The sequence below is a fragment of the Lissotriton vulgaris genome, chromosome 2_1, assembly GCF_964263255.1.
Source record: "Lissotriton vulgaris chromosome 2_1, aLisVul1.2, whole genome shotgun sequence".
NCBI classification, from domain to species: Eukaryota; Metazoa; Chordata; class Amphibia; order Caudata; family Salamandridae; genus Lissotriton; species Lissotriton vulgaris.
Genome location: NC_141687.1, coordinates 1469264815 through 1469290607, shown reverse-complemented (window position 1 = coordinate 1469290607; position 25793 = coordinate 1469264815). Strand labels below are relative to the sequence as shown.

The 25793-nt window shown below is 48.5% G+C and overlaps 1 protein-coding gene across 2 annotated transcripts in view; it reads right to left on the bottom strand.

Moving 5' to 3' along the window:
- The window catches only part of LOC147732780 (uncharacterized), a 635036-nt gene that overhangs the window by 23171 nt on the left and 586072 nt on the right, over positions 1-25793 (bottom strand). For both annotated transcript variants that reach the window (XM_086957331.1, XM_086957332.1), the window contains exon 9: positions 14910-15020. In XM_086957331.1, the coding sequence (XP_086813457.1) occupies positions 14910-15020 (111 nt within the window). The remainder of the gene's footprint in view (positions 1-14909; positions 15021-25793) is intronic.

Sequence of the window (25793 nt, the reverse complement as noted above, 5' to 3'; positions counted from 1 at the left end):
GGCGAAGGGGGGGACGGCTGGCGGCTGGTGCGTGGGCGGTACGTGCAGGACGCGGGAGTGGGCACGGACGGCACGGCGCTGAGGCAGGTGCGCGGACGGGGTCGGAGGCGATCGCCGGTAAAGGCGCGGCCAGTGGGGGGAAAGAGAGCTGCGTGGTGCCGGTGCGTAAGTTACCGTACATGGGGCTGTCAAAGCCGCTGGGAGCGCATCTGTCGCTGGCGACGAAGGAAAAGATTTGGAAGGGGGAGTACATAGACATATTGAAGCTTCTCCACAGGGAGTTGACGTCCAAGGAAGGGTCAAAGGAGGAAGAGCAGGAGTTGGCCAGGCGCCCGAAAGTGCCGTTGATGCTGGACAACTGGTCAGCGGCTTTCCTTATATACGCGAGTGTGTACTGCGAGAAGTTTCCGGACCGTTCCGTGGCGCTCTTCAAATACATGGACGTGGTGCGGAGAGCGCAGGTGACATAGGGCGGTTTCGCGTGGTCGCACTGTGACGAGGAGTTCCGGGCGCGCATGGCGGCTGACCCGGAGGCGGTGTGGGGGGAGCTGGATGCGGACTTGTACCAGCAGACGATGGGCGGGGCCAATTTCGGCCACACCATCTATACGGCCAGCGGTTTGCCGCTTGGGCCGCCCCCCTATGCCGCGCGCCCCACCCGAGGGGGGGTGTGGGGCGGGGAGAGTCCAACAGCCAGGCCACGGTCGGGGCCTGTTGGGATTTCAATAGAGGTTCGTGCGGACGGGCGGCGTGCCGTTTTAGGCATGAGTGCTCGACGGAAGGGGGCACCCAGCGCTGTGGTGCTGGGGGCCCGGGGGCCCGCCGGGCCAGCAGTCCGGGCATGGAGGTCCCCAAGGAGGGGGAGGACAGGGGGGGGAGGGGTGGTGTCAGAGGGGGGGGGAGCAGGCGCTCTGGGCAAAGGCTCGTACGCCGGTTAGGTTGGACCGGATGGAGCCCTGGCTGGCGGCATATCCGCGGGCGGAGGATGCTGAGGTGCTGCGCCGCGGTTTTCGGGAAGGGTTTCGACTGGGCTATGAGGGCCCCCGGATTGCTCGCTGGGCGGACAATCTGAAGTCGGTGAACACGCACAAAAGTATTGTGCGGGGGAAGCTGTTCAAAGAGGTCAGAGAAGGGAGGATGGCGGGCCCGTTCACGGAGCCGCAGATGCCTGGCTTTATCATCTCCCCCATTAGGGTGGTGCCCAAGAAGGAGGAGGGGCAATTCCGGTTGATACAACATCTGTCATGGCCGGAGGGGGAGTCGGTCAATGCCTACATCGCGGCGGACCTGGCGTCGGTGACATACTCGTCGGTGGACGTGGCGAGAAGGCTAGTTACGGCGGCAGGGAGGGGCGCATTGATGGCGAAATGCGATGTCAAGTCGGCTTTCCGGCTCCTTCCGGTCCACCCGGCGGATCACCAGCTGCTGGGGATTCAATTTGAGGGACTCATCTTTGTGGACAAGGCACTGCCGATGGGGTGTTCCATTTCGTGCTCGCTTTATGAGCGTTTCAGTTCCTTCATGCAGTGGGTCTTTTCCAGGCGCACAGGCTCGGAGTCAGTGACGCACTACCTGGATGACTTTTTCCTGGTGGGGCGGCCCGGTACGGTGGACTGCCAGCGGCAGCTGGACGGTTTGGCCGGGTTGATGGGGGAGTTTGGTGGTCCCCTGGCGCCAGAGAAGACGTACGGTCCGAGTGCGGTGTTGTCCTTTCTCGGTATTGAGCTCGACTCGGTCGCCATGGAAGCACGCCTACCGGACGATAAGAAATCAGCCATGCTGGGGTTGGTGGCGGAAATGCTGGCTAAAAGGAAGGTGATGGTGCGAGAGGTGCAGGTGTTGTTGGGGCACTTGAACTTTGCTTGTTGGGTGGTGCGGGCAGGTCGAACTTTCTGCCGGCGTTTGGGAGTGGCGTTGTCCGGGTTGTCGTTGCCTCACCACCATGTGCGGTTGTCGGTGGGAATGAAGGAGGATCTACGTATGTGGCGGGCGTTCTTGGAACGGTTCAACGGAGTGCCCATGGCGCCGGCGGAGGATTGGGAGTGGGATGTCACCATGTACTCGGATGCGGCAGGCGTAGGCGGCTTCAGCTTGTACTGGGATGGAAGATGGTGCGCAGAGCAGTGGCCGGCACATTGGCAGGCGGGGGGTCGGAGCATAGCGTTTTTTGAATTGTTCCCGTTGGTGGTGGCGGTCATGGTATGGGCCGGAGAGCTGGCACATAAGCGCGTGTTGTTTCGAGTGGACAACATGGCGGTGGTGCAGGTGGTGAATAGGCAGTCGGCCAGGGACCCGCAGGTGTTGAAGTTGATGAGGGTTTTTGTGTTGCGTAGCTTAGAGAACAACATCTTGTTTCAGGCGCGCCACGTTCCGGGGGTGGACAATGACATTGCGGATGCTTTGTCTCGTTCAAAGTGGGAGAGGTTCCATGGGCTAGCCACGGCGGCGGAAGAGGTCAGGACGCAGGTGCCGGGAGAGATGTGGTCGGTGGGCGAGCCCGGGTCCTTCAGCTGGTGAAGACGTCCGTAGCAGTGTCCACGTGGAAGCCCTACGAACAGGCTTGGGAGGAATTCCTGCTGTCTGGCGCGGTAAGGCGAGGGGACCGGTGGCAGCGCGAGGAACAGGAGGTACGGTTTATGCTGGCACTCATGGACAAAGGATTGTCACGGGTCACTATTGCGGGCAAGTTGTCGGCGGTGGCGTTCATGGGGAAGTTGTGGTGGGGTTTCTCACCGTCGGCGGGGGAGCTGGGGTCCCGGCTGTTGGAGGGGTGGGCGAGGGAGAGGGGCTTGGCGGTTCACTTGCGGCGTCCGATCACGGTGGCCTTGTTGGAAGGAATCATTGGCGCGCTGGCAGCGGTGTGCAGGGATGAAGGCGAGACGGTGCGATTCGCGACCCTGATGTCTTGGCTGTTTTACGGGGCGTTTCGAGTGTCGGAGCTTTTGGGCACAAAGGGGGTGCCGGGCGACCTCACGAGGTGTCAAGCAGGGATGCGTGCTGGCCCCTCTTCTCTTTAACCTATTCATAGCTGACCTGTCAAGCACTCTAGACAAGGTAAATAGCCATCCACCCAAAATAGGAGGTGCGGCATTATGTAACCTTTTATACGCTGACGATTTGGCCTTGTTTAGCCTCACTAGAGTAGGGTTACAAAGGCTCCTTGCTGAACTATCAAAATACACGTCCGACAACCAGTTAGAAATTAACATGGAGAAAACCCTGATAGTCCCATTTGGCAAGAAACACTACAGCGGCGGTGGTTGGTCAATTCATAACACAAGCCTTTCGATCGGCCAATCATACAAATATTTAGGCGTCCATCTGGACGCAAGGAGTAGCTTCTCAAAGCAAAGCAGTGTGATCGCAGCTAAAACTACGGCCTTAGTGGTATCTTTAGCCAAGCTATCGAAGAAACTCTCAGGCCCAACCTTTGCCTCTTTATTAGAAGTCCTCAGAGCAAAAATTGGGCCAACACTTTCGTATGGCATAGAGATCTTCAAAGGCAAAATGAACACTGCCCTTAACAAATATACAACTAAAATCTACAGGAAGGTACTTCATTTACCGAGCGCTGCCTCCCCGGCTCAGATCAGTCTAGAGCCGGGATTAACCAACTATGAAGCCACTAACGTTGGAGCTTACCTTAAGCTATGTCATAAATTGAGACAGGCCGAACCAGGCACACTAGAATCCCTAATATGGATAGAAATCAACAAGACTAATCCAGGGGGAACATTTGGGCGCCTTCTGAATGATTACATCCATCAAATGTCAGCTGCCGATCTTTGGGCTCTTAACCCCAGTCAGACTGTTTTTAAAAACATAATCAAAAAAGGTGTAAGACTGAAATCTCTGGCTTCGGACAAAGTTCTTGTCACGAAACGCAGCCACTCCTGGGCGGTAGTTAACTCCTACAAACGATTGACCCCTGCTGCCTACCTCTCCACGACATTTGCACTTCATCTAAAGCGCTGTCTGATTGCTCTAAGACTCCAAAATCTTCCCACCTGGCGTCGTAAGGAAAAAGACACAACATGCAGAGGATGCGGGTCAGCAACAGAAACAATCTTACACGTGCTCTGCATCTGTCCCTCATTCAATTTCCAGCGGCGATGCCTCCTCAAGCCAGAATGGAACAGGCTTGGTATTCGGACCTGCAGGCACGCCATCATTGCTGCTATGTCTCCAGATAACATTGTCTTAAACATAAATCTGTCCAAATTCATTCAGCACGCTTACCGCAACCTAGATAATATGGACATTGCTGAGGCCATATAGCTGATTGATAAAATGGAAACCTGCACTTTAATAGACCTTGCAACAACGGGGAAAGTTAACTTACAAACTGAAAGGTTTTAATTATTATGCTTACGGTCACATTTTATTCTTTTATAATTTTTTATTCATAAAACTGTACACAATGTGACTTGTGCAATCTTTTAAAGATATGTTTTTTATATCTAAATAAAGAATTACCAACCACTGACATTAAACATCAGAGGGTGCCGGGCGTGGTGTGGGAGGATGTGGACTTGCGGTCACGGGAAGTGGCGGTGCGGCTGTGGCGCTCGAAAACGGACCAGAGGGGGGTCGGAACCTGGGTGGTCCTGGGCCCGGGGGTGCGGGAGGGAGTGTGTCCCGCGGCGTGGGGCAGGAGGCTGATGGCGGTTCGGCGGGAAGGAGCAGGAGAGGTGTTTGGCCGGGGCGGTGGGGGCGGGGTGACGGCGGCACAGGCTTTGTGGGTGCTGCGGCGCGCCCTGCGAGGCTTGGGTGAGGACCCCTTCGCTTTCGGGACTCACTCCTTCAGGATTGGGGCGGCGACGGAGGCGGCACGTAGCGGGTGGGGGAAGGAGGAGATACAGAGGCTGGGACGGTGGAAGTCGGACTGCTACCGGACGTATGTGAGGCTGCGAGAGGTGGAGGGGGTGTCGTTACTGTAATTCCGAATTCTGATATGTGTCTCTTTGCAGGTGCTGTGGCGGGGCCGGAGGTGGCAGTGTTGAATTTGTATGTGGTGGGTCACTCATTTGTCAAGCGGGCCGAGCAGGCGGAGTGGGAAAAGCATTGTGCACTCAATTTGGGATTGGATGGAGGATTGTATCGTTGTCATTGGAGGGGCAAAGGGGGCATGCGTTGGCATGAATTGTTGCCTTTGTTGAATACAGTGGTCAGGGGGGGTGTGTGTCCGGATGTGGTGGTGATTCACTTAGGTGAAAACGACTTGGTGCAGTGCAAGGGGTTGGCTTTGGTCAAACAAATGAAGAGGGACCTGAGGGAGGTCAAGAAGCAATGGGCGGGGTGTCATGTGATCTGGTCCGAGCTGATTCCCAGGCGGGTGTGGAGGGGAGCTGAGCGCCCGGGGCGATTGACAGGGCACGGAGGAAGATTAACCGAGAGATGGGGGATTTCTGTGCAAGAGAAGGGGTAGGGAGGATGGTTCACCCGGAGTTACGCTATAGGGCGGTGTATCTTTTCAGGGAGGATGGGGTCCACCTCTCCAGGTATGGCATGGAACTGTACATAGTGCAGTTGAAGGAGGCGCTGGACGGGGCTTTGGGGGTGCTCAGGTATCCCAGGAGGCAGGAGTCCTAGGGGGGTCGGAAGTCGTAAGCGGCTTCCGAGTGGCGTTTTTCCCTAAGAGAAAGGGGGTAGTCACAGGAGGCCTGGGGCTGTATGGGCAGATGGGGAGCGGAGGTCAGGAAGGTCACTGAGGTCATTGCAGTTGGGGGTAGGTTGCTGAGCGGATGTGGACACTTTGTTGCACTGTTGGGGATACATTTAGGGGTGGGGGTGGGGGGGGGGGGGGGCGTTAGGCAGTTGCTATTTAGCGAGCTTTAGTTTTGTTCGGCACAGGCCAGGTGGGTGTTGTGTAGGTGCACCTGATTCCAAATAAAGCGGCCTTTATCACACTAAGCTGGTGTCCGTGTCAGTGCTCCCCCCCCCCCCACCTACTGGTGTGCCCCAAAAATCACTTGTGCTAATAATATTGAACACTCAGGCCACAATGCAGGGTCAGGGAAGCCGTGAAATGGCTGCAACTCGGTGGGCCAAGTCCTAACGTCCAGCAGGCCTGGACTGCACATCATCGCGCATCCCTTCCTTGATTAAAGCAATGGTGGAATCGGTGCCTTGGCGCCCATCCCCCATTCTCCCGCAGACTGGTTAACCACCTAAAAGAATGCATGGCAAAAGGTGTTCAAAGTGATGGCAGAAATTGAGATTCCATTTGCAGTTTTAAATAGTGCGAACTCAGCTCAAGTGCCTTGGAGCGCTTTAAATGAGCACCAGCTATGTATTAGGGCCAAAGACAACAAATCTAGTGTAACAGACAATAGGTAACAGTTAATCGGAGCGCACAGCACAATCAAGGTACATGTAAATTCGCAAACACGTTAGTGTGGTGCTCAAAAGAAGGAAGGGGGCTGGTTACCACAGCCCTAAAGGATGACCACTAAGTGGTACTGTAAGCAATTAGGTATTCCTCCGAGCACTCATCCAATAGTACAAAGTCTTTTTGTAGTTTTCACTGATCAATTTAATGTCCAATCCTTCAATTATATTCACATCCTCGATCCACCATTTGATAAGACGCAGCCAACACGTGTTTCGTCAAGTCAGTAAGACAAATGACTTCTTCAGGGCAGTATCATAAGAAATGATGTCCTATAAGTTCCTCTAGTCCAGTAAGTATAAACCTCAGGTGGTTCAATTATCAAAAACCGGACTTCCACTTGTATTTAGTCACTTGTGTGTGTAGTTCTCCTCATAAATTCTCACAACATTCGAGAGTTCATCTCTCCATATATCGATTAGATCTTCCTTTGGTTTGTCACGGGTACGTGTCGTTAGCAGCGAGTCCGCGAGTATGAAGTGGCGTTCAGCTGAACGCCACTTCATACTCGCGGACTCGCTGGTAACGACACGTACCCGTGACAAACCAAAGGAAGATCTAACAAATCTTGTGTACTCTTTAACTGACTCGAATACAGCTCCAACAGAGTGAAACCCAGTTCTGCAGATCTTTGTGGGGGTAGGAGGATAAACCGAGATAGCTTGAACTGCTATGTGCCCAAGCTCACTATGTGTATTTAAGGAGAGCTGAGATTTCTTGGTCCTATGAAACTAGGTTTGCGGCCACAGTACCACGTGGTTACATCAGTACTCTGGTCGAGGGAGCCCACCCATTGTACCGACCTCCTGAGCACCTGTCCCTGCTGCTGGGCGGGGCCTCCCGCAGAACAGGTTAGCTAAATATACACAGCGAGCTCTGCCAGTCTTACACCCAAATATGCAATGGCTGCCAAATGCGGCAGTGTCCCGCCCTGCTCTCTAATCTACCTACCTGTACCCGGGGGCAGGCACAGTCGAGCCACCATTCACCGACTGATTTCCCTCAATGACGGGTCTGAATCTGTCCTTGCGGGCCCGAGACCAGCAATGCTAGATGCAGTCACATTACACTTAGCCTGGCACATAGTCAGCGATATCGCTATGTCCCTCGAGTCAGAAGGAGAACATGCACAGAGAAACAAAAAACAATTACCCTGTGTACATAGTTAGCAGGTCGCACTGGGTCATTGATAAGATGATGGCACGCCGAGTCAGACAGTACAGCAGCAGCAAGAACGGACTGACTGGACCTCAGCCAGCAGGCAAACAATGAGCGTGCTCTGCTCTCATCTAAGTCTGCATGAGGCCTGCGAAGCAGGCAACGGATCACTCCTTGCATGCAGAATGCTGTCCCTCATGCAGTACATGAGGGGATGAGCTGCGCCATCGCGTCACCAATAAAGAACATGACCAATTACTGTGTGGCTTTTAAATAAAGCAAGGCTGAGATTGGCCATATCCTTCATATTCATCCTACCCCGCGCTGCCTTGAAAGTACGGGCTTGCGGGTACAGGCTGGTCTGCATCAACCAATCCTGGGTTAACTCGTATACTTTTAATACGTAAAGCTACATAAGAGCAAAGCAAGGATGGGTTTGGACGGGTGAACCCAGCGCTCCAAAGGAGACATAGGGGGACTGTGTTGTGCTCCTCTGGGCTATCAAAGGGAGCAGCAGTGATTTGAAGTCTGAAGTGCGCATGTCAGGTTGGCACCAGTCAGAGACCTGTGCAACCCGACATGGCCACAATGCACTGAAGTTCACCTGATGCTGGTGGCATTCAATGTGAATCATTCGGATCGGCCATCCTTGGCTTCACAGATCGTACTACTGACAACTAACCTATGGAACAAGCAGGGGTCCTGTAATTTCGGGATATGCACAGGACTTGTTTTTTCAACTTTATGCCCCTAATGACTCAAATTTGTGGTTTAATGCTCTAAGGCTCCAGAGACGGAACTGCTCCTGAAGATCAGACAATATGAAAAAGGTAATAAAGTCTGACCGTTGTGGCATTAACCCGTGGTCAGTATCTGGAGGGAGTCTGCAAGAAGGCTGAATCTGATCTTCAATTCTGAAATAAAATCTAAGTCTATGCTGCTCAGTCACTTATTTTATTAACTGTTCAACTGATTAAAATCATTACAGTAAAAAAGCATAAAACTGGTAAATAAAAGATTGATCACATTAAAACTATGAAAGCTGCTGGTTAAAACTTTTTGTTGTTGTTCAGGTATTATATCTCCTCTCCTCTGCACCCGCTTGGGCTGCCAGCACCAGGTCTTTATCATGAGTCCTTGTACAGAGTTTCTTAGACAGCTGCGTAGGCTTTATAGGTTTTCTGCTTCAGTAGTCTGTAGATCGTTCTCCTTGGCCCTTCCATTTAGAGCTGTTGATGGGGTGTGATCTCTGTAGGATGGGTGAGTAGCATCAGGGCTCTTCCCTCATTCGAGGGCAGGCTGCATTATCCCCATTGTTATACCTCGCTGATGGCCCTGATTTGTTTGTATTTGTAAGTTACCTTTAAAGCCATTCTAATCAGATGAATGAATTTCCCAGACTCGCCAAGGTCATCGTGGTTGTTTTAGAAAAGCACAAGGCTGATGCTTCACAACATATCTTGATTCCTTTGGCGATACAGACTGGGCAAAGAAGTCGGCGACGTTCGTTCCTGAGGGCAGGGTAGCAGCATAAATGGTGAAGCCAGGATTCCATTGTGTTTGGGCACAGTCTGCAGCTTGTGATTTCTCCCTTGCGAGCCCATGCGGGGTTGAATTCGGTGATTTCTAGAGTGCATAGTCTCATGGAGAGGATTTTGGTTCTGGCTTGTGGTGTCAGGGCCTCATTTAGGTAGGGTTGTGCCTTGCCTATCATGTAGGAGCTGTTCAGCGGGTCTACGTGGGGGCTATAGCGAAGGATTTAAGATCCAAGATCCATATCAAATGAGGTTTTGCGGACTTGTCTGTTTATGACTTTTTTCCATGCATTTAGTGGGATTTCTGGCAGTGGTATGCTCTTTTCTTCGATCTTTAAAGTCTTGAGTGCTTTGCGGAGGCTGGTGTGCCATGCTGATCTTGGCCACTCGAAGATGACTCCCAGTTGGTGACTTAAGGAATTTGTTGGGGCCCTTAAAATCCTTAAGTATCGTTTTATGATCTCTCCTTGGCACATCAGGTCTGGCCTTACCAGGCCTAGCTCCAATCTTTGTCTTGACTTCCTTGCTGACCTTGGGATAGAAAAGACTGATTTATATGCTTTGGCTTGGATAGCGATGAGGAGGGCGTCCAGTGACCCCGGAAAAGCCTAGTGGCCTTAACTGATGGCTGACAGCAATTTTGCTTTTAAGGCAGTTAATATTGGTCCGGCAGTGGGGCTTATCAGGTGTAAGCTCAGTTGCTTTAACAGGAATATCACCTTATTGCCCGTGGGCGACTGCTGTTTCAGGTGGACATTTGCCTTGGCCCGTTCAGTAAGCCAAACCCATAGATAGTTCTACTCTGCTACTGTATTCATTTGCAGGTCTCCCATTAGCCACTGCACTTTCTTTTTCAGGTGGTATCTCCCAAAAATGACAACCTTAGTTTTCCCTTGGTTGACTATAAGGTTGTTATCTTTGTTGAATTGATTCAACGCATTTAGGGCTCTCTGTAGGCCCACCCTCGTGTGGTCCATTATAGCTGTATCATCGGCATATTGTAGCACAGACAGCCTCATGCTGCCTAATCTCGGTGCAACTAGGCTGGCACCTTTTAGGGCGTCCCCCAAATCCGCCGTATACAGGTTAAAGAGGATGGGCGCCAACACGCATCCTTGTTTCAGCCCGTCGTTAGTTGTTATTTTGGGGGACACTGTGCCGGCGCTGGTTTCGACCCGCACCCAGGTGCCTTCGTAAAGTGATCTAATTGCCTTCAGTAGGTTTGGCGGAACGCCCCAGTTTTCTAATTTCCGCCATAGCCTATTTCGTACCACTTTATCGAAGGATGTGCTGTAGTCAATGAAGCAGAAAAGAGTGGAGGGTTTTTTCTTTTTTATGGCTTCAGTTGCTAGGTGCACTAACGCCAGAATATTGTCCATTGTTGATGATTGTGGTCTGAAGCCTGTTTGATGGCAGGGGATGATGCTTTTTCCTTCTGCCCATGTCTCCAGGTCCTTCAGTTTGAGGCGGGCGTAGGCCTTTGCTTCTATGTCGAGCAGAGCGATGAGCCTATAGTTTGATGGCTTTAGACGATCCCCTTTTTTTAAAAATAGGGACTAGTATGGAGCCCCTCCATGAATCGGGGGTTATTGCTGCCATTAAGGATCGGTTGTAGAGAGGAGTAAGGATGGATGCCCAAAAATAGGGGGCCTTTTTAAAAATCGGGGCGGGTATCCCGTTTGGCCCAGGGGCCCCATCATTCCTCAAAATCGTATGTATCTTAATGACCATTTGGGGGTTTATCTGGGCTGACGGTGGGCAACGCATCTCTGCCTCGTCCTGCTGACCCTCAGGTAGATTTCGGGGGCTAGAGGTTGTTTCTTCGGTCTTAAACCTTGATAGGTGGAGAGAGTCCACCCCGCAGTTGAGATCTTCTGTGTTGCTTGTGTTTACGTGAGCGATTGAGTATAGTTGCTTTACGTAGACCAGTCAGTCTTGCTCTGCCACACTGTTTTCTCTATGAGCTTCTCTGCTACTTAGCCGGTTTATGTGTCTCCATAATCCTGCTGAATTCTTCTGTTTAAGCAGGGAAAAAACGTTGATCCATTCCCTTTCTATGTGAGCTTTTTTGTGTTTTCACCATTTCTTTTTTAGGGCTGCCCTCAATGATGCAATCGGTGTCCCATCTGTTTGTCTGCCTCCTCTTTTCTTTATTACAAGTGCCTTACGCAAGAGGTGTTTGGTATCGCGTATGTCCTTGGCTGGGCGGATGCTTCAACCTGTTGATTTCTTTTTGGGCCTTGAGCGTTGTGTCTGGGGATGGTCCAAGCTCGTTTCTATCTCCTTAACTATGGTCTCCCAGATTTTTATCGGTGAAGACGCCATTACTGGGATCTCATCCTGTTTTAGGTCCAGACAATTTTGAAGCTTCGCGCCTGTCTTGTCTGACCATCTAATTCTCCTTGAGAGGCTGTAATTTTCATCCCCCCTGGACTCTCTGATGGCTTGAAACGTAAAGGCAGATGGAACTTCCAGCGTGAAAACTGCTATTAGTGGCCTGTGATCGCTTTCCAACCTGTTCTCGACTATAAAGAGAGAGGTGTGGCTCACTGGTTAGAGGAGTCAGACCTGTAAGCAGACAACGGCCCGGGACCAGGGTTCAATTCCTGACGCGGCAGGGTCGTGGACCAGGGGTCAACGGACTCGATAATTCTCGCCTCAGTGCCTACTCTAACCAGGGAACACACTCGGTAACTTTGGGCATTAAGCTTGCCTCATCTCTACAACGGCCCCCCACAGACGCCGGGGATGCCTGGTTTCACCCTGGAGATACCCAGAAAGGGACCATCTCACAGGGTAAACCAGGACGGGTTCCCCAGCGGTCTACAGCGCCAGGACACTCGGGTAGAGTAACAGTGCGCTTTACAAGAATCTCACACACATCTAAAGTCTTCCAGGCTGGCCGCCATTGCTTCGCTGACCATGATATAGTCGATTCTCGAGATGTCCCGGAAGGTCGGCTGTAGTTGCCCATCATTCGAGTGTATTGCTTTCACAGCATAAGTTGAAGATAGCTTATGGTTGTCCAGTAAGTCGCGAGAGGGTGCAGGCCTTCCCGACCTTCGATATGAAGGGTACGTCATTGACGAGGTCCTTCAGGTTAAAGTCCCCAGCTAGGATTACCTGATGAGTTTTGTATTTTTTTAGGAGATTATCTATTTCCAATGTCAATGCCTCCAACTGATCTTTCATGATGGTTTGTGGTGGATTGACGTAGCAGTTTATTATTAGGAGGCACATGGGCTGTAGTGTGTGTTTCAGGCCTTCGATTTGTAGGGCTTGCAGCCCAGGTGAATTTAGGTTTATTCTTGTTACTGCATGGGGGCTTGAGTGTTTTATGTAAGCTGATAGACCGCCAGACAGGCAACCAAAAAGGTTCTTTTTTTATTACTGGAACATGATGTTTGTAGAACCCTGCCAGTGGTGTGCTAGATAATGCCCATGTCTCTTCAAGGCAGAGTATGTCTCCTGTCTCCAGGAATCGCCTCAGGTTATTGTTCTCGCCGATCTTGCTGCTCCCGGCGATGTTCCATGAAATTAATGTTAGGTTTTTCTTAGGAAAAAGTCCTCCCTTGGCCTCACACCTGCCGGGCCTGGTCTTGCTGCTGTTAGGAATTCTTCTGTGCACTTCCCCAGGTTCCAGATTGATTCAAGAGGGAGGGGATGGCACTAATGTTTTGGCATGCGATCTTGATTCCTATATACCAGTTCACATCTGGCCTTCCCTTCGCCTTCACCTTTGTTTTACCACTCCCTTCGGTTCCCCTCTGCACCACTTCGCTTCAGTTGCTACAGCTATGAACCGGTTCCTGGAACCCCGCTGCTACTGTCTACACCTCTCCTCTGTGTCTGCTACTGGAGTGTTTAGTGTGGGGGATGTCTTAGCCTACAGTGGTGAGTACTGTCAGCTAGTTGGCATAATACCTATAATATGCTTACTATTTATGTATGCACATAATAATACTATACTGTGTGTGCCATACTTAGGGCGGCAGCCCTGAGGACTTCGCCGGGCCATTCCAGTGTTTCTTCCTTCCCTGATCCGTATTCCCAGTTTCCCTCAGAGTCTTATTCCTAGTGCTTACTCTCTTAGGTGTTTGTAGTCAGACTCCTAAGCAGGCACAGAGTCAGCATCGGCATCCATACCATCGATTCCTGATATTGTATCAGCATGGCCTTGAATTCCTGCTGACACTAATCATGTTCCTCCACGTCCTTTGGATCTAATGACAACTCAAGAAAGGTGGAAAGGGAAAGTGAGGTAGTAGATAGTCAGTCATCTGCTGTTCTGCTGCCTCAATTGTGCCTCTATACATACAGGGAAGGAAAGCAGTACCTTTGGTGACACAACAGCAATGAAAAACGAATTTTCAATGTTGCTGACTCCATAGCAGTTAATAACTGGACTCAGAAGCCAGTATTCACGTTAATGGCTCACAGTGAAAATTATACATAAAAATATAAAACTTTCTCATCCATAAATGCCTCATAAAAATGTGTTTGCAGCATCACTACTCCACTTACTAGGAATGGTTTGTAATCTGTATTTCTGGAATTGTTATACCAAGTATGCCTCCGAGCTGAGAGTGAAGGAAACAGTGCGTCTCGGATAAAACGGGGACCTTTTAACCCCAAGGGCCCAGCTCTAGGCAGTGTGATCTTGAACTATTCGACGCCACAGATTTTAAGGGGAGGCGCTGCTCATGAATATGATCAGGAGGACTTGCAACACTATGTGCTGCATATTGAAAAACTGTTATCTCTTTCAAGGGTACAATGGATGTATTTAGGCACTGAAACACACAGACAGAACTAGAGGGGGATCTGGTGGTCTTCTGAATTGGTCCTATCTCCATCAGGGTACCAGTTTTGTAGCAGTCGCCAGCAGGGTATAACAAATAGGTTATTGCCTTTTTTATTCAGTTTAAGTCTCCCTTTCTGACTCCTCTTGTTAAAGTGGTCTGGACATCAATGCTTAAGAAAATAATGTAATACTACAGCCTTTTCACACGTTAGTAAACTGGCAGAGATTTATTGTGTCTCGTATTCACACACTAAATTAAGTGTGTCTATTTAATCCACCGGGCCTAATTTTGTCTGAACTAGAAGACTGCAAGATTTCTTCAGCTATCTTTCCAAAGTGATCTGCCCTCAAAGCATAGCTAGAAAGTGGCCTGTCTCTGTTAACGGTAAGGCACACTTTTTTATGGGGGAGCCTGCTGCAGACTGAGTCGGTGCACCTTATTACAGTCAATGCCCTAACCCAAGCTCAGCTGTGAACTTATGCCAGCATAAGAGTAGTGTATTAGTGAAAGACAGACCAGCTGTTTAAATCTGTCAGTCTGCCTTTCACTGTAGAGGAAAACCCCTGGCCTCATTTGAAAGGAGATCCTTCTTCAGGTGGGGGCACTGAGTGAGTGCACCCTACTGCAGGGGGCTGCTTAAGGAGTCCACAGGACCCTCCTTCCTTCCTTTCAAGGGGAACGCTGACTGTGCAACATCTTCACCTGGCTCCCTGAGAGCTTGTTTACTTCTGCTCTTACTTCTGTAATCCAGTGATAAAGTGTCAAAAACCTCCACGGATATGGAACTTCATTGTCTCGCCTTGCCATCCCGCACCATCGTAAACTCATGCCGTTAAAGAACACTGCCTAACAATGCATTACCAATACATGCTCTGGTCAGAACAACAGCCTAAGGATCATAGAAATCCACCCCACAGTTTTAATGGAAAACAAAGGCCCACAAAAGCACAAACACTCGCATAGATGATATGCTATGTACAGCATCATTTGATTCCAATAGAGTTTGGGCTTTTTACGCACCTGCTGGACTATTATAATGTTCTCGGCTTTGAATTTCTTGAATATTAATGGGATAGGTCTCTCCCTCTTCATTAATACCAATGGAAGCAACGTGTGTGATAACTTCATGCGCTGTAATGAAAATACATTTCAACGAGTACAGATATCAACCCCAAAAAACTGGAACCCAATGTCATACCAGCAAAACAGTTCTGAAACACAGATATAGTTTATGTGCCACAAATGCTGTAATTAGGATTGAAAGGCTATGACAATTGAAAGGTTTTACTGTAAAGTTTCATTTTAACGTGTTTTGCAGCATTCAAAAAGGATGGCTCATTTGCTTCAATTTTCGCAATTCTCTTGCTCATGAAGCTCTTTCATTGACAGAAGCTTCTTTACCGCTCCCATGCTATTGACTTGAAGCAATGTCCTACTGATCTGGACAGTGGTCTTTTCCCCACCGAGTGACACTTTAGGTTGCAGTATATGTGTAATATGCTATATAAACAGATTAAAAACCATATAGATGTATTTACCTACTAAGAATTGTGGTAGCTTTTAATCAAATACTTGTACATATTTATTGATGTTCATTAATTGAGCATGTATTTATTTATTTATTTATTTATTCGGTTATAGTAAACTATAACCATAAAAGCACAATAAAATACAGGTTATATATAATTTCTTAACCAGCAAGGTACATATTTACCTATCACATAATCATGGATTTCCAACAACTAAAAACAAAAACATTTTTAAGAAACACAATAACAGATGCAATTACAAATTCATTTTCTAAAAATTGCAATGCTAAAAATGCTGGTCGACAGCATTTAAGACCAAAACGCTTTAAAACAGGTACAATCCATCTCTTTCTTAATGCAACGTAATAGTTATAGAAAAACATGATATGAATAGTTGATTGTGGTGATATGTCATCGCACGGACACTTAAGCAAATCTCTAGATAAGTCGTTAACTACAGGAAAACTTAGGGATCTAAATAAAATGTTCAATCTGAAACGAGTCAACAAAAAATTATCAAAGTCTTGATCTGTTAAAAATATGTATGGCTGGATTGTTGGAGTCAGCAGAGTTAAGTGGTGGGCTTATGCCGTCGGCTTTCTCATTTCATTGGTTGCTCTAGTTTCTCCCAGAAGACCCATACAGCTGGCTTTAAGTTCTTTCCTAGATACACCGCACATCGAAGACTGCTCTGTGAAATATTCTGGGAGTCCTATTTTTGTAAGGAACATTTTCACATACTCCAACCATCTAATATATTTGACACCATCAGACTTCAAGGCATCTGCCAATATATAGCGATTAAAACCAGTTTCATCTGACAATCAAATTCTGTGCCAAAGGACAGGCTGGGTCTTAATAGTGTCTTCCAAATATGGGATGCCTAGTTCCAGGTGGCAAATATAATTTGAGGTGCTTTGTGGTAAGGCCAGAAGGAACTTAGGGAAAGTATTTTCCGCGATCTGCAGTGAATTTATGTCTGCATAGCCCCATATGCCTGCTCCATAAGTAGCTATGGACACATATTTGGCCTTGTAAATATATAGAAGTGACGAAGCAGACATTTACATGATACCAAATACATATGTTTTCAGGCCTATAGTCTTCTTTGAGCTACTAAAGAAAGACACCAGCAGAAATCCACAAAATGGTTGCACGCTCCATTTTGTGTGTCAGTCAGTCCCAGTCAGCTGCAACGTGCAAGCAACGCAAGGCTTTTCCGAGAATAAACATACCAGCTTCCAGCTTTCAGCTAGCTATTGAAAAACTGCACATTTTCAGTAAATCATGTCGACATGACCTGCAGGCATGGCCGGTCATGTACGTACCAAGTCCACGTATACCAGAGGCACAGATTTCACCTTTAGGGGAAAACCCAAATCTGCTCTTGTAGATGACACGTGGGCAGCAACACTAGGGTATAGACACACTTTGAGCCTTAAAAGGGTATCATGCCACAATCGCCCTTCATTGATTGGTCCAGCAGGACATATTCTGATCTAGGTTACGTATGCTATGATGCACATCCGGTAGAGTTCTCTGCCTATAAAATGTCTCTGCACTGTCATGCCAATTGGGCACTCAGTAAGCTTTGCTCAGGTCTCCGTGCTGAACGTATATTGCATTGTGATTGCATTCTGATTGGGTTCCCAATAAATCTTGCAAACAAATGTGCTGAGAGCGAATTGTTTATTTCACTGTTATCATTGATCTTTTTATTTTCACAGTTAAATACTGAGCTTCTACATTTGGTGGAGAGAATGCGGACCCATTACAACTGACTGGCTACACCGACGGAGCGGACACTGGTGATCGGACCCTTTGGCACCCTTCTGAGGGCGGGGATTTGAGGTGATAACGTTCTGTTTGTTTATCTCTCCCCGGCCTGGTTGGTTGCTGGAGGGGGTCGGATCCGGTGGATGGTCTGTTTGTGGCCTCTCTGTTGTCTTTGGTGTTGTCCTGCTCTTTTCGCTCTCGGCACGCTTGTGTTGGGCTTCTGCCTCTTCTTATTCTTGACTCTCTATGTCTGACCAAGTGTGCCTGTGTCCTGGGGATATTTACACGCCTTGTTCAGACTCCATGTCTTTCGTGCTTCCTTTTCTGATCGCTTTCTTCATTCTGCTGTTCTTGGCTCTGATGGTTTATATTTGTTTTTGTCACCACACGGCCCAGGAGGTAACTCCTGTCTAGCTCTCTCTCTCTCTTTCTCTCGTTCTCTGTGCTGTTGACCTTTCTTAGTTCCTGTGTCACGGGCGTGTGTTCGCCTCTGTCATTGCTACCTGAAGTCCGCTGCCTTTTCTCACATACATTTTTTTTATTCTATAGGGTCTGGCTTTGGTCCCCTGCGTTCCCTGGCTGGCTGGTGACGGCAAGCTTCTGCAGGATTCCTGGCCGGCAGTAACTCTTTGGTGATTTCGGTATCAGTAGTCCCTTGGCCAGCCATTGAGGGCGAAGGTCTGCACACCTCCCCCCGCTGCAGAGAGTCACTGGCCGCTGGGATGCGGGATACCCTCGCCAGACCATTTCCATTGGGTGCACTGGACGTCGGTATGCTCTAACAGACTGGACGAAGCCCGGTGAGTACACTTGGGGGGGGGGGGATTTTAATCCTCCGGTATTGGGTTGTAGCAGTTGGCCCCTCATTGTTGAGCTGTGGCAGTTTTTGCTCCCCTGTGGGTGGTAGCAGGTAGCTCGCCATTTTAGGGCGTGGCAGTTTCACTCCCCAGATTGGCTCATAGTGTTTGCGATACAAGTGGCCAGGTTGGCTACTAGATTTTGTTTCTACTGTGTATTTGTTGATCGTGATTTTATTTTGTTCTCATGCGCTCTGACTTGGGTCCAGCACCATCGCCCACGCGCCGCTGGCCTAATATTTTGGCATTTATGAGGAACGCCCCGGGCGCTCCTGGCTCTTTGGCTGACACACGTCGCCCTGCCTGGGTTCCGCCTCCACCCTCCCCCTGGAGACGTCCACCTTGGGGCCAGAGTGGTTCTAGGTCCGTGCCTAGGGGTTCTCCTCGGCACGAAGAGGGGGGTGTGACGCTTGGTACACCAGTTATTGGTACGCTGAGAGGGTTTGAGGTTTATCCAGAATTAGGACAGGCGCACTCCCTAATATCCGCACAGTATCGTGTCACAGAATGTCAAAATCCAGGCAAGGGGGCGGGCGGCAATCCCTCGTAACCGCTCAGAATGTGGATGACAGACCCACACTAATTTGTACTAAAACAACAAGTGCCCCTGCTCTAGGAAAGTATCACAAAGGTTCGGTAAGTCCTGATTATGGTACAATAGTAAACATGAATAGTGTTTCAGAATCAAAAAGCAAAAAAGATCAAAGAGGTGGAATCCTTGTTATGGAATATAAATTTATTGTTCCTCTTGTTCTGGCCAACACGTGTTTCATCGCAGGGAAACAGACTGCGAATCTTCAGGGCCTTAGAAAAGAAAAGCCGGAAGTAGTGTTTTGGCCTCAAGTATTGTTACTGCGTTTAGAGAGCGTGGTCGGTTGACTCCTTGAAGAGTTTATGAGAAAACCTTATCCGGGAGGAGAAGAGTGAAAAGCTGTTACGCTAGACATCAGACACACAGGCGGGTACACCTGAAGATGAACGTTCTCCCTCCTGTAGTTCCCGGTGCCGTTGTTCGAAAGACGGTGGTACACCAGTGTTTCTTTTCTCAATCATTATAGGTTTCATTGCATTTTTTTTTATTGCGTACTTGTGATGTGCTTGGCCTATGTAGTGGCCAAATATTGCTGGGCAGTGGAGTATTTTTGCCTAGTGCTAGGTTCTAGGTTACCTTTGCCAGCATTATTCATTCAATCTGGGTACTAGAATGTTACTTAAGGAGATATGATAGAAAACCTTCACCTCACACACCCAGTTACCAACGTTGCCAAATAAGTACTCCCGCCCATAATACTCTCTGGCCTCTGAAAGGGACTGGCTGGAAAGACCGATTAAAGTGCACCTCTCTAAAAATCAAAACTTATTAGAATTTCTGTTATTCCCCTCACTCCTTTGGGGCTAAGTACAGCAGACCCACACACATTCTCTGCACAGAAGGTTTTTTCTACAGCGCTGCCGCGTAGGATCCCCGTATTTGTCCTAGATGTTTTATGTGAGTGTCTGAACTGCATGAAACAATTCACCACTATTGCTCTATTGTTGAATGTCAGCACCCTGTGGCATAGCCACAGACAGGGCCTGTTTTCCTATCTTACTTGTTTCACAGGCGTCAAGGCTCAAACAAACAAATTAGGATCTGGCTTCTTTCTTCCTTGTGAAGATTCCTGTTGGGGTGATTGGTGTATGGCTTTCTTGTTGCCCTCTTGCAAATACTGTGCGGCTGAAATATATATGTGAAGTATTTCTGTCAACCCATTGTGTCACATGTTACCGTGTTGAAATCTACCCTGCAACCCATCTGTCTGGTATACTTGAACAGTTATTTGTAAGGCGTTTAGGACTAGCTGCTACACACGACTCAACCATGGGAAACATCAATAGTAAAAAGAATTTATATACGGCTCAGCCAGCCCCACCCAAGAACTCACCTGCATATAATGTGGCTATAAAAAGAGGCCTAAGCTCAATTATGTACACACACAAGTGGCATGATCTCACATCTAAAAACCCGGATCTCCAGTTCCCGTGTAATGGCACATATGACATGGCAAAACTATCATACTTGCGCCAGATGCTAAATATAAAGGGAAAGAAGATTAGAAGTTTGGAGTGGGAGGCTTTCCATAATTGGGACTTTGTGTTAAGCGATATGCGTTCAACAAGCACAGTCAAATCAAAGGTCCACAGTGAACTTATGGAAATTAAAAAGAAAATATTACAGGCAAAACTGGAGGGCAGATGGAGAAAAGATCAATTAGACACCGTAGGCGCGTTCCCATGCGTCCAAGTTAAAGAAGAAGAGAAGGTAGAAGGTGGGGCAGGGGCAGAAGACCAACTCTTGCAAGATATTCTCTTGGGATGCCTGGGTGGTGATTCACCGCTGCATGCACCTAAGCCAGAACACACTGAGCTAACTCCCGGGGAACGAGAGGCAGCCATAAACTTTGTACACAGAGCATTGAAAGATAAGGTTGCGAGACCGGAATTGGAGTCTATCCAAGACCTGGGTACTCTGAAACTAATGAGAGAAACAGCGGTCAAAGCCGCTTCAGATTACAACGAGAAGAAACACAGTATTCTCAGAGAATGTGTTAAGAAACAGGTTAAAATACCAAAACTAATAGACAGACCGTGGCAGCAATTATTTGAGGACGAATCACAGGATGACTCATTCAGCCAGCAACAGTGGCACTCACTAATATGGGATGCATTTACATATGTCCATCACACTGAACACAACATTTCAACACTAGAGCAGTGTTTGGTAGAAACGGAGTCAGCTACATTGCTGCTGGGACTCATTTTCCAGAGGAAGTTTGGGGGGAATGGTGGGAGAGCTTCTGCATCCAATCCAAACTCACCAAAATTGATGTTAAAGAGCGATTCTTTAAATTGTCAAGCACTACTACAGCGGCTCGTGGAGGGCTCACTAACAGCGGACTCCTTTATACAATCACAGAAGAGGAGGTACTTAGAGAAAACACTGTCCTTAGCACGAGCAGAGTTAATGAACAAAGCACCCGAGGCCCACTTAGCATATGCTAAGCAAGCCGACGCCCAGACAACCACAGGTAGTCGTGCCCAACTACCAAAAAAATATGATTGGGAAGTAGGGAAGTTCGGATTCACAGACCCAGATTTAATAACATGGGAGGAGTCTAAGTTGCAGGACACGCTTAAATATGCTATAGATAAATTACAACAATGGAAGCAGCTAATACACACATGTGCAGTAATTGACGTAGCTCACTCTCTTGCCCACTCCATCACCACAGCCAACACAACAGGCAACTCTACGACAACAGAGGTCCCATCACTTATCATGCCCTTACGAGAGATACCGCCACCACCTGGCAACGCGCCAAATGATTTAGCATATGTTTATGTCCCATGGTCAAGGCAGGACATTAGCACTTTCAGCAAAGACTTTCCCAGGCTAAGAGAAGAACCGCAAAGATGGTATGAAGAGCTTAGTAGAATGGCAGCGTTAGGAGGTTTATTATGGAGGGACCTCGACACGTTATTCAATATCATCATCCCAAAGGACCTTTGGGAAGATTGTAAAAGAAAGGTTGATTGGCCAGATGTGGAACCAAGGAGGGGCAAAGGGGGGAGGCCAGGCCCAGAAGTAGAGGAGTTATACAAAAAAGTGGTGGAACATTTGAAGGAGAAGGTACCTGAAGATAGGGTTGATTGGAGCAAAATTACAAGTACCAAACAGGAGAAAGATGAAAGTGTGAATGCATACTTTGACCGCCTCCTGCAAGTATATAGGCAGAACAGTGGATTGAAAGATCCTATGGGATATGCAATGCCAGCCCTGGTAACTACATTTGTACAAGGACTCACACCACCCATCAGAACACACTTTCAGACTTCTTTTGTCTGCTGGCAGCAAGAGCCAATAGAGAAGGTGCTTTCGGCGGCCAAGTACTGCTCAGATTTCCAGTCTAGTGCGCAGGCGATGGAGACAGAAAAATTAAAGAAAGAAAAAGTGAGGTTAATGGTAGCACAAGAACGGTTTTACAGCAATAACAGGGGTAGGGAAAGGAGTAGAGGGGGGGCGGGAGGCATAGGAAGACAGCAGGCCGGTAGGACACCTTCCTTGCCCCGCAGATCAACCTCCTTGCCACCACAAGGAACAGCATGCTTCTAATGTAAGGACCCCAATCATTGGAAAGTAGATTGTCCAATATTAAAGAAAAGAAATGAGGACAGTAGGTACAAACAGAACAGCGGGCAAGAGGGCAGACACCAACACGCCAACCACACTCGGCACACAGGGTACCGAGACAACCCGCAACAGGAAAATGAGTCCCAGCAGCAATGGGCAGGGGGGAAGGATGGACTCCAGTAATGACTGACTGGCCCCCACCCCCAGCATCATTCTAGGGATGCCTGAAAGTGGGAAACTGCGTAATAGCACCAGCAATAGCAGTAGATCAATCCGGACCATATGTAGAGGGAGAGATATTGGGCAGGGTTGTTTCATTTCTAATTGACACAGGGGCTCAAAGATCAATGCTGAAGGCACTAACAACGCCTGAAGCTCCACTTTCTAGGACTACGATAACCGCAGTAGGCATGACTGGCCAACCTATTACAGAATACCTTACTGAGCCACTACAGTTTGTAGTAGGCACAATAACAGTGCACCACCAGTTTATTTTTAGCAGGTTTTGCCCAGTGAATTTTCTGGGGGGAGATTTGTTATGCAAATTGCAATGCACCATACACTGCTCACCAGCAGGAATCCTTCTGGAAAGCAAGGCAAATGGCCTGATGGTACAGGCCTTCATGAAATGCACAGACACCCAAATACCACCAGAACTACGCCATTGTGTGCCGCCTGAGGTCTGGGCAACAAGTGCCAATGACGTAGGGCAGGTATTGAACTACCCACCGGTACAGATAAAACTGAAGCCAGGGGCCATTCTCCCAAGAGTGCCACAATACAAGACCTCCTGAAGCAAGGAATTCTAAGAGAGATTCAATACAGTCAATGTAACACCCCAATTCTGCCAGTGAAGAAAGCCTTCAAGGGCCCGAAGGGGGCCCCTGTCTACAGATTCACTCAAGACCTGAAAGAATTGAACAAAATAGTGTTGCCATCTTTCCCAGTGGTCCCAAACCCAGCAACAATATTATCTAATATACCTGTGTCAGCTACCACCTTCACCGTGATGGATCTTAGCTCCGCCTTCTTTACCATCCCCTTGCACCCTGACAGTCAACATTTCTTCTCCTTTAGTTTTAGACAGAAGAGGTTTTGCCGGACAAGGCTGGTGCAGGGCTATACAGAATCACCATCCATTTTCACACATGCCCTAAAAACAGATTTAGACTCCCTGGTACTGAAGGAGGGGTCCACACTTATCCAGTATATCGACGATTTGCTATTGGCCTCGCCTTCAAAGGAAGCTTGTGTAAAGGACACTAGCGCTGTCCTATGCCACTTAGCACTAAAGGGATACAAAGTCTCCCCAAAGAAGTTACAGTTTTGCCTCACCTCTGTGAAATACTTAGGCCATGAGTTGACAGAAGGAACAAGAAAACTGTTGCCAGACAGAATCTCGACAATAACACATTTTTCCAGACCCCGCACTCAGAAGGAAGTTAGGGCGTTCCTAGGGGTTGCAGGATATTGTCGTCACTGGATACCGAATTTCTCTCTCATTGCGAAACCCCTACAGGCACTGACACACAAAGGCATACCTGACACTGTACCCTGGTCACAAGAATGCGAGACAGCCTTCAATAAGCTGAAAAGAGGATTGAAGGGAGCACCAGCGCTAGGCATACCAGATTATAGCAAAGATTTTCACTTGTTTTGCCACAAGAAGGGGGATGTTCAATGGGGGTCTTGGCTCAGAAACATGGAGCTTTCTACCGCACCGTGGCATATTATTCTGCCACGCTAGACCCAGTGGCTGCAGGGCTCCCACCGTGTCTGAAAGCGGTAGCAGCCGCAGCACTTGCCGTGGAACAGTCAGACAACTTAGTATTAGGACAAACACTAGTACTACACGTTCCACATGCTGTGGACACACTCCTCACATCCACTAAGACACAGCGCCTCACCAATGCACGCCTCACCAGGTATGAGTTGGTACTCTTGACACCGCACATTATCATCAAGAGATGTACCACTTTGAACCCTGCATGCTTGTTACCAACTGAACATGAGCTGGAGGATTTTGATTCAGATGATGCCTTTCATGATTGTGCCTTGGCCATAGATAGGCATACTAAGATACGCCCAGACCTTAAAGATACACCACTCCCAGATGCTCAGGGAGATTTATTTGTAGATGGGTCATGCTTAAGGGATGACACAGGAGTATTACAAGCATCCTATGCGGTGGGCACAGCTACTAAATTATTGGAAGGAGGGAGACTGACAGCAGCAAAAAGTGCACAGGCAGCCGAAATCGTGGCACTTACCAGAGCATGTGCATGGGCTAAAGGAAAGAAAGTAAATACATACATGGACAGCCAGTACGCCTTTGGGGTGGTCCACGATTTTGGCCAGTTATGGTCAAAGAGAGGGTTCCTTACATCAGCAGGCCAGCAGATACAGCATGCACAACTGATTTGTGACCTCCTCCAAGCGCTGCTACTACCTTTCACAGTGGCCATAATAAAATGTGCTGCCCACACTTCATCAAAAGACCCCATCTCCAGAGGCAAGGCTTTCATTGACCAAGAAGCGAAGAGAATAGCGCTTACAGGCTGCCAGCGAGCCATGGTACAATTAGTAGACAACAGGACAGACACAAAAGAGGATAGTGGTTCACTACATTTTGACCCAATACATATTCAGAAGAATACAGCTAACCAGGAAAAAGAGGAGTGGGAGCAACAGGGATGCACACAAACAAAGGAGGGACTATGGGTAGGACCTAATGGCAGGATATGCTTGCCTTCCACCATGCTCCCTTCAATGAGCAGATTGTTCCATGGACCCTCACATGTGGGACGTGATGGTATGATCAGATTATTTTCCCAGTGTTGGTATAACTCAAAATTTCGCCAGACAGCAGAAAGGCTTTGCAAGCAATGCTCTGTCTGTGCACAACACAATACAGGAAAAGGTACACCAACTGCGCCTGGCCACTTCCCACCTCCTCATGGGCCATTTGAAAGCCTTCAGCTTGATTTTCTAGACATGCCCCCCACCCAGTCATATAAATATGTTTTGGTCATTGTCTGTATGTTTAGCAAATGGACAGAGGCCTACCCTACCAAACATTGTGATGCACAGAGCGTGGCCAAGTGTCTACCTAAGGATCTACTGCCAAGGTTTGGGGTACCCTCCCTCCTGGCGTCCGACAATGGGCCTGCATTCATTTCCAATGTTATAAAGGGACTATGCAAGGGATTAGCCATAAAGCAAAAGTTGCACTGTGCTTACCATCCCCCAGTAGCAGGCACTGTCGAAAGGAAAAATTGAGTTTTGAAAAATAAGATAGCTAAGATTTGCGCGTCAACGGACCTCTCATGGGTAGATGCGCTGCCCTTAGCATTACTAGCAAGGAGATGTACACCAGAGTAACGAAGCTTAGTCCACATGAAATTCTATCTGGCAGGCCCATGTTTATACCAGGACATATGTCCACAGCGCCACTGTCAATAAGCGATGACTTATTATTGTGTTACTGTAAAAAGTTAACAGACGTTTTACGTTACCTCCATTGTCAGGTGCTGAAGTCCCTTCCAGAGGCCGCTATGCCACCAGCCCACGA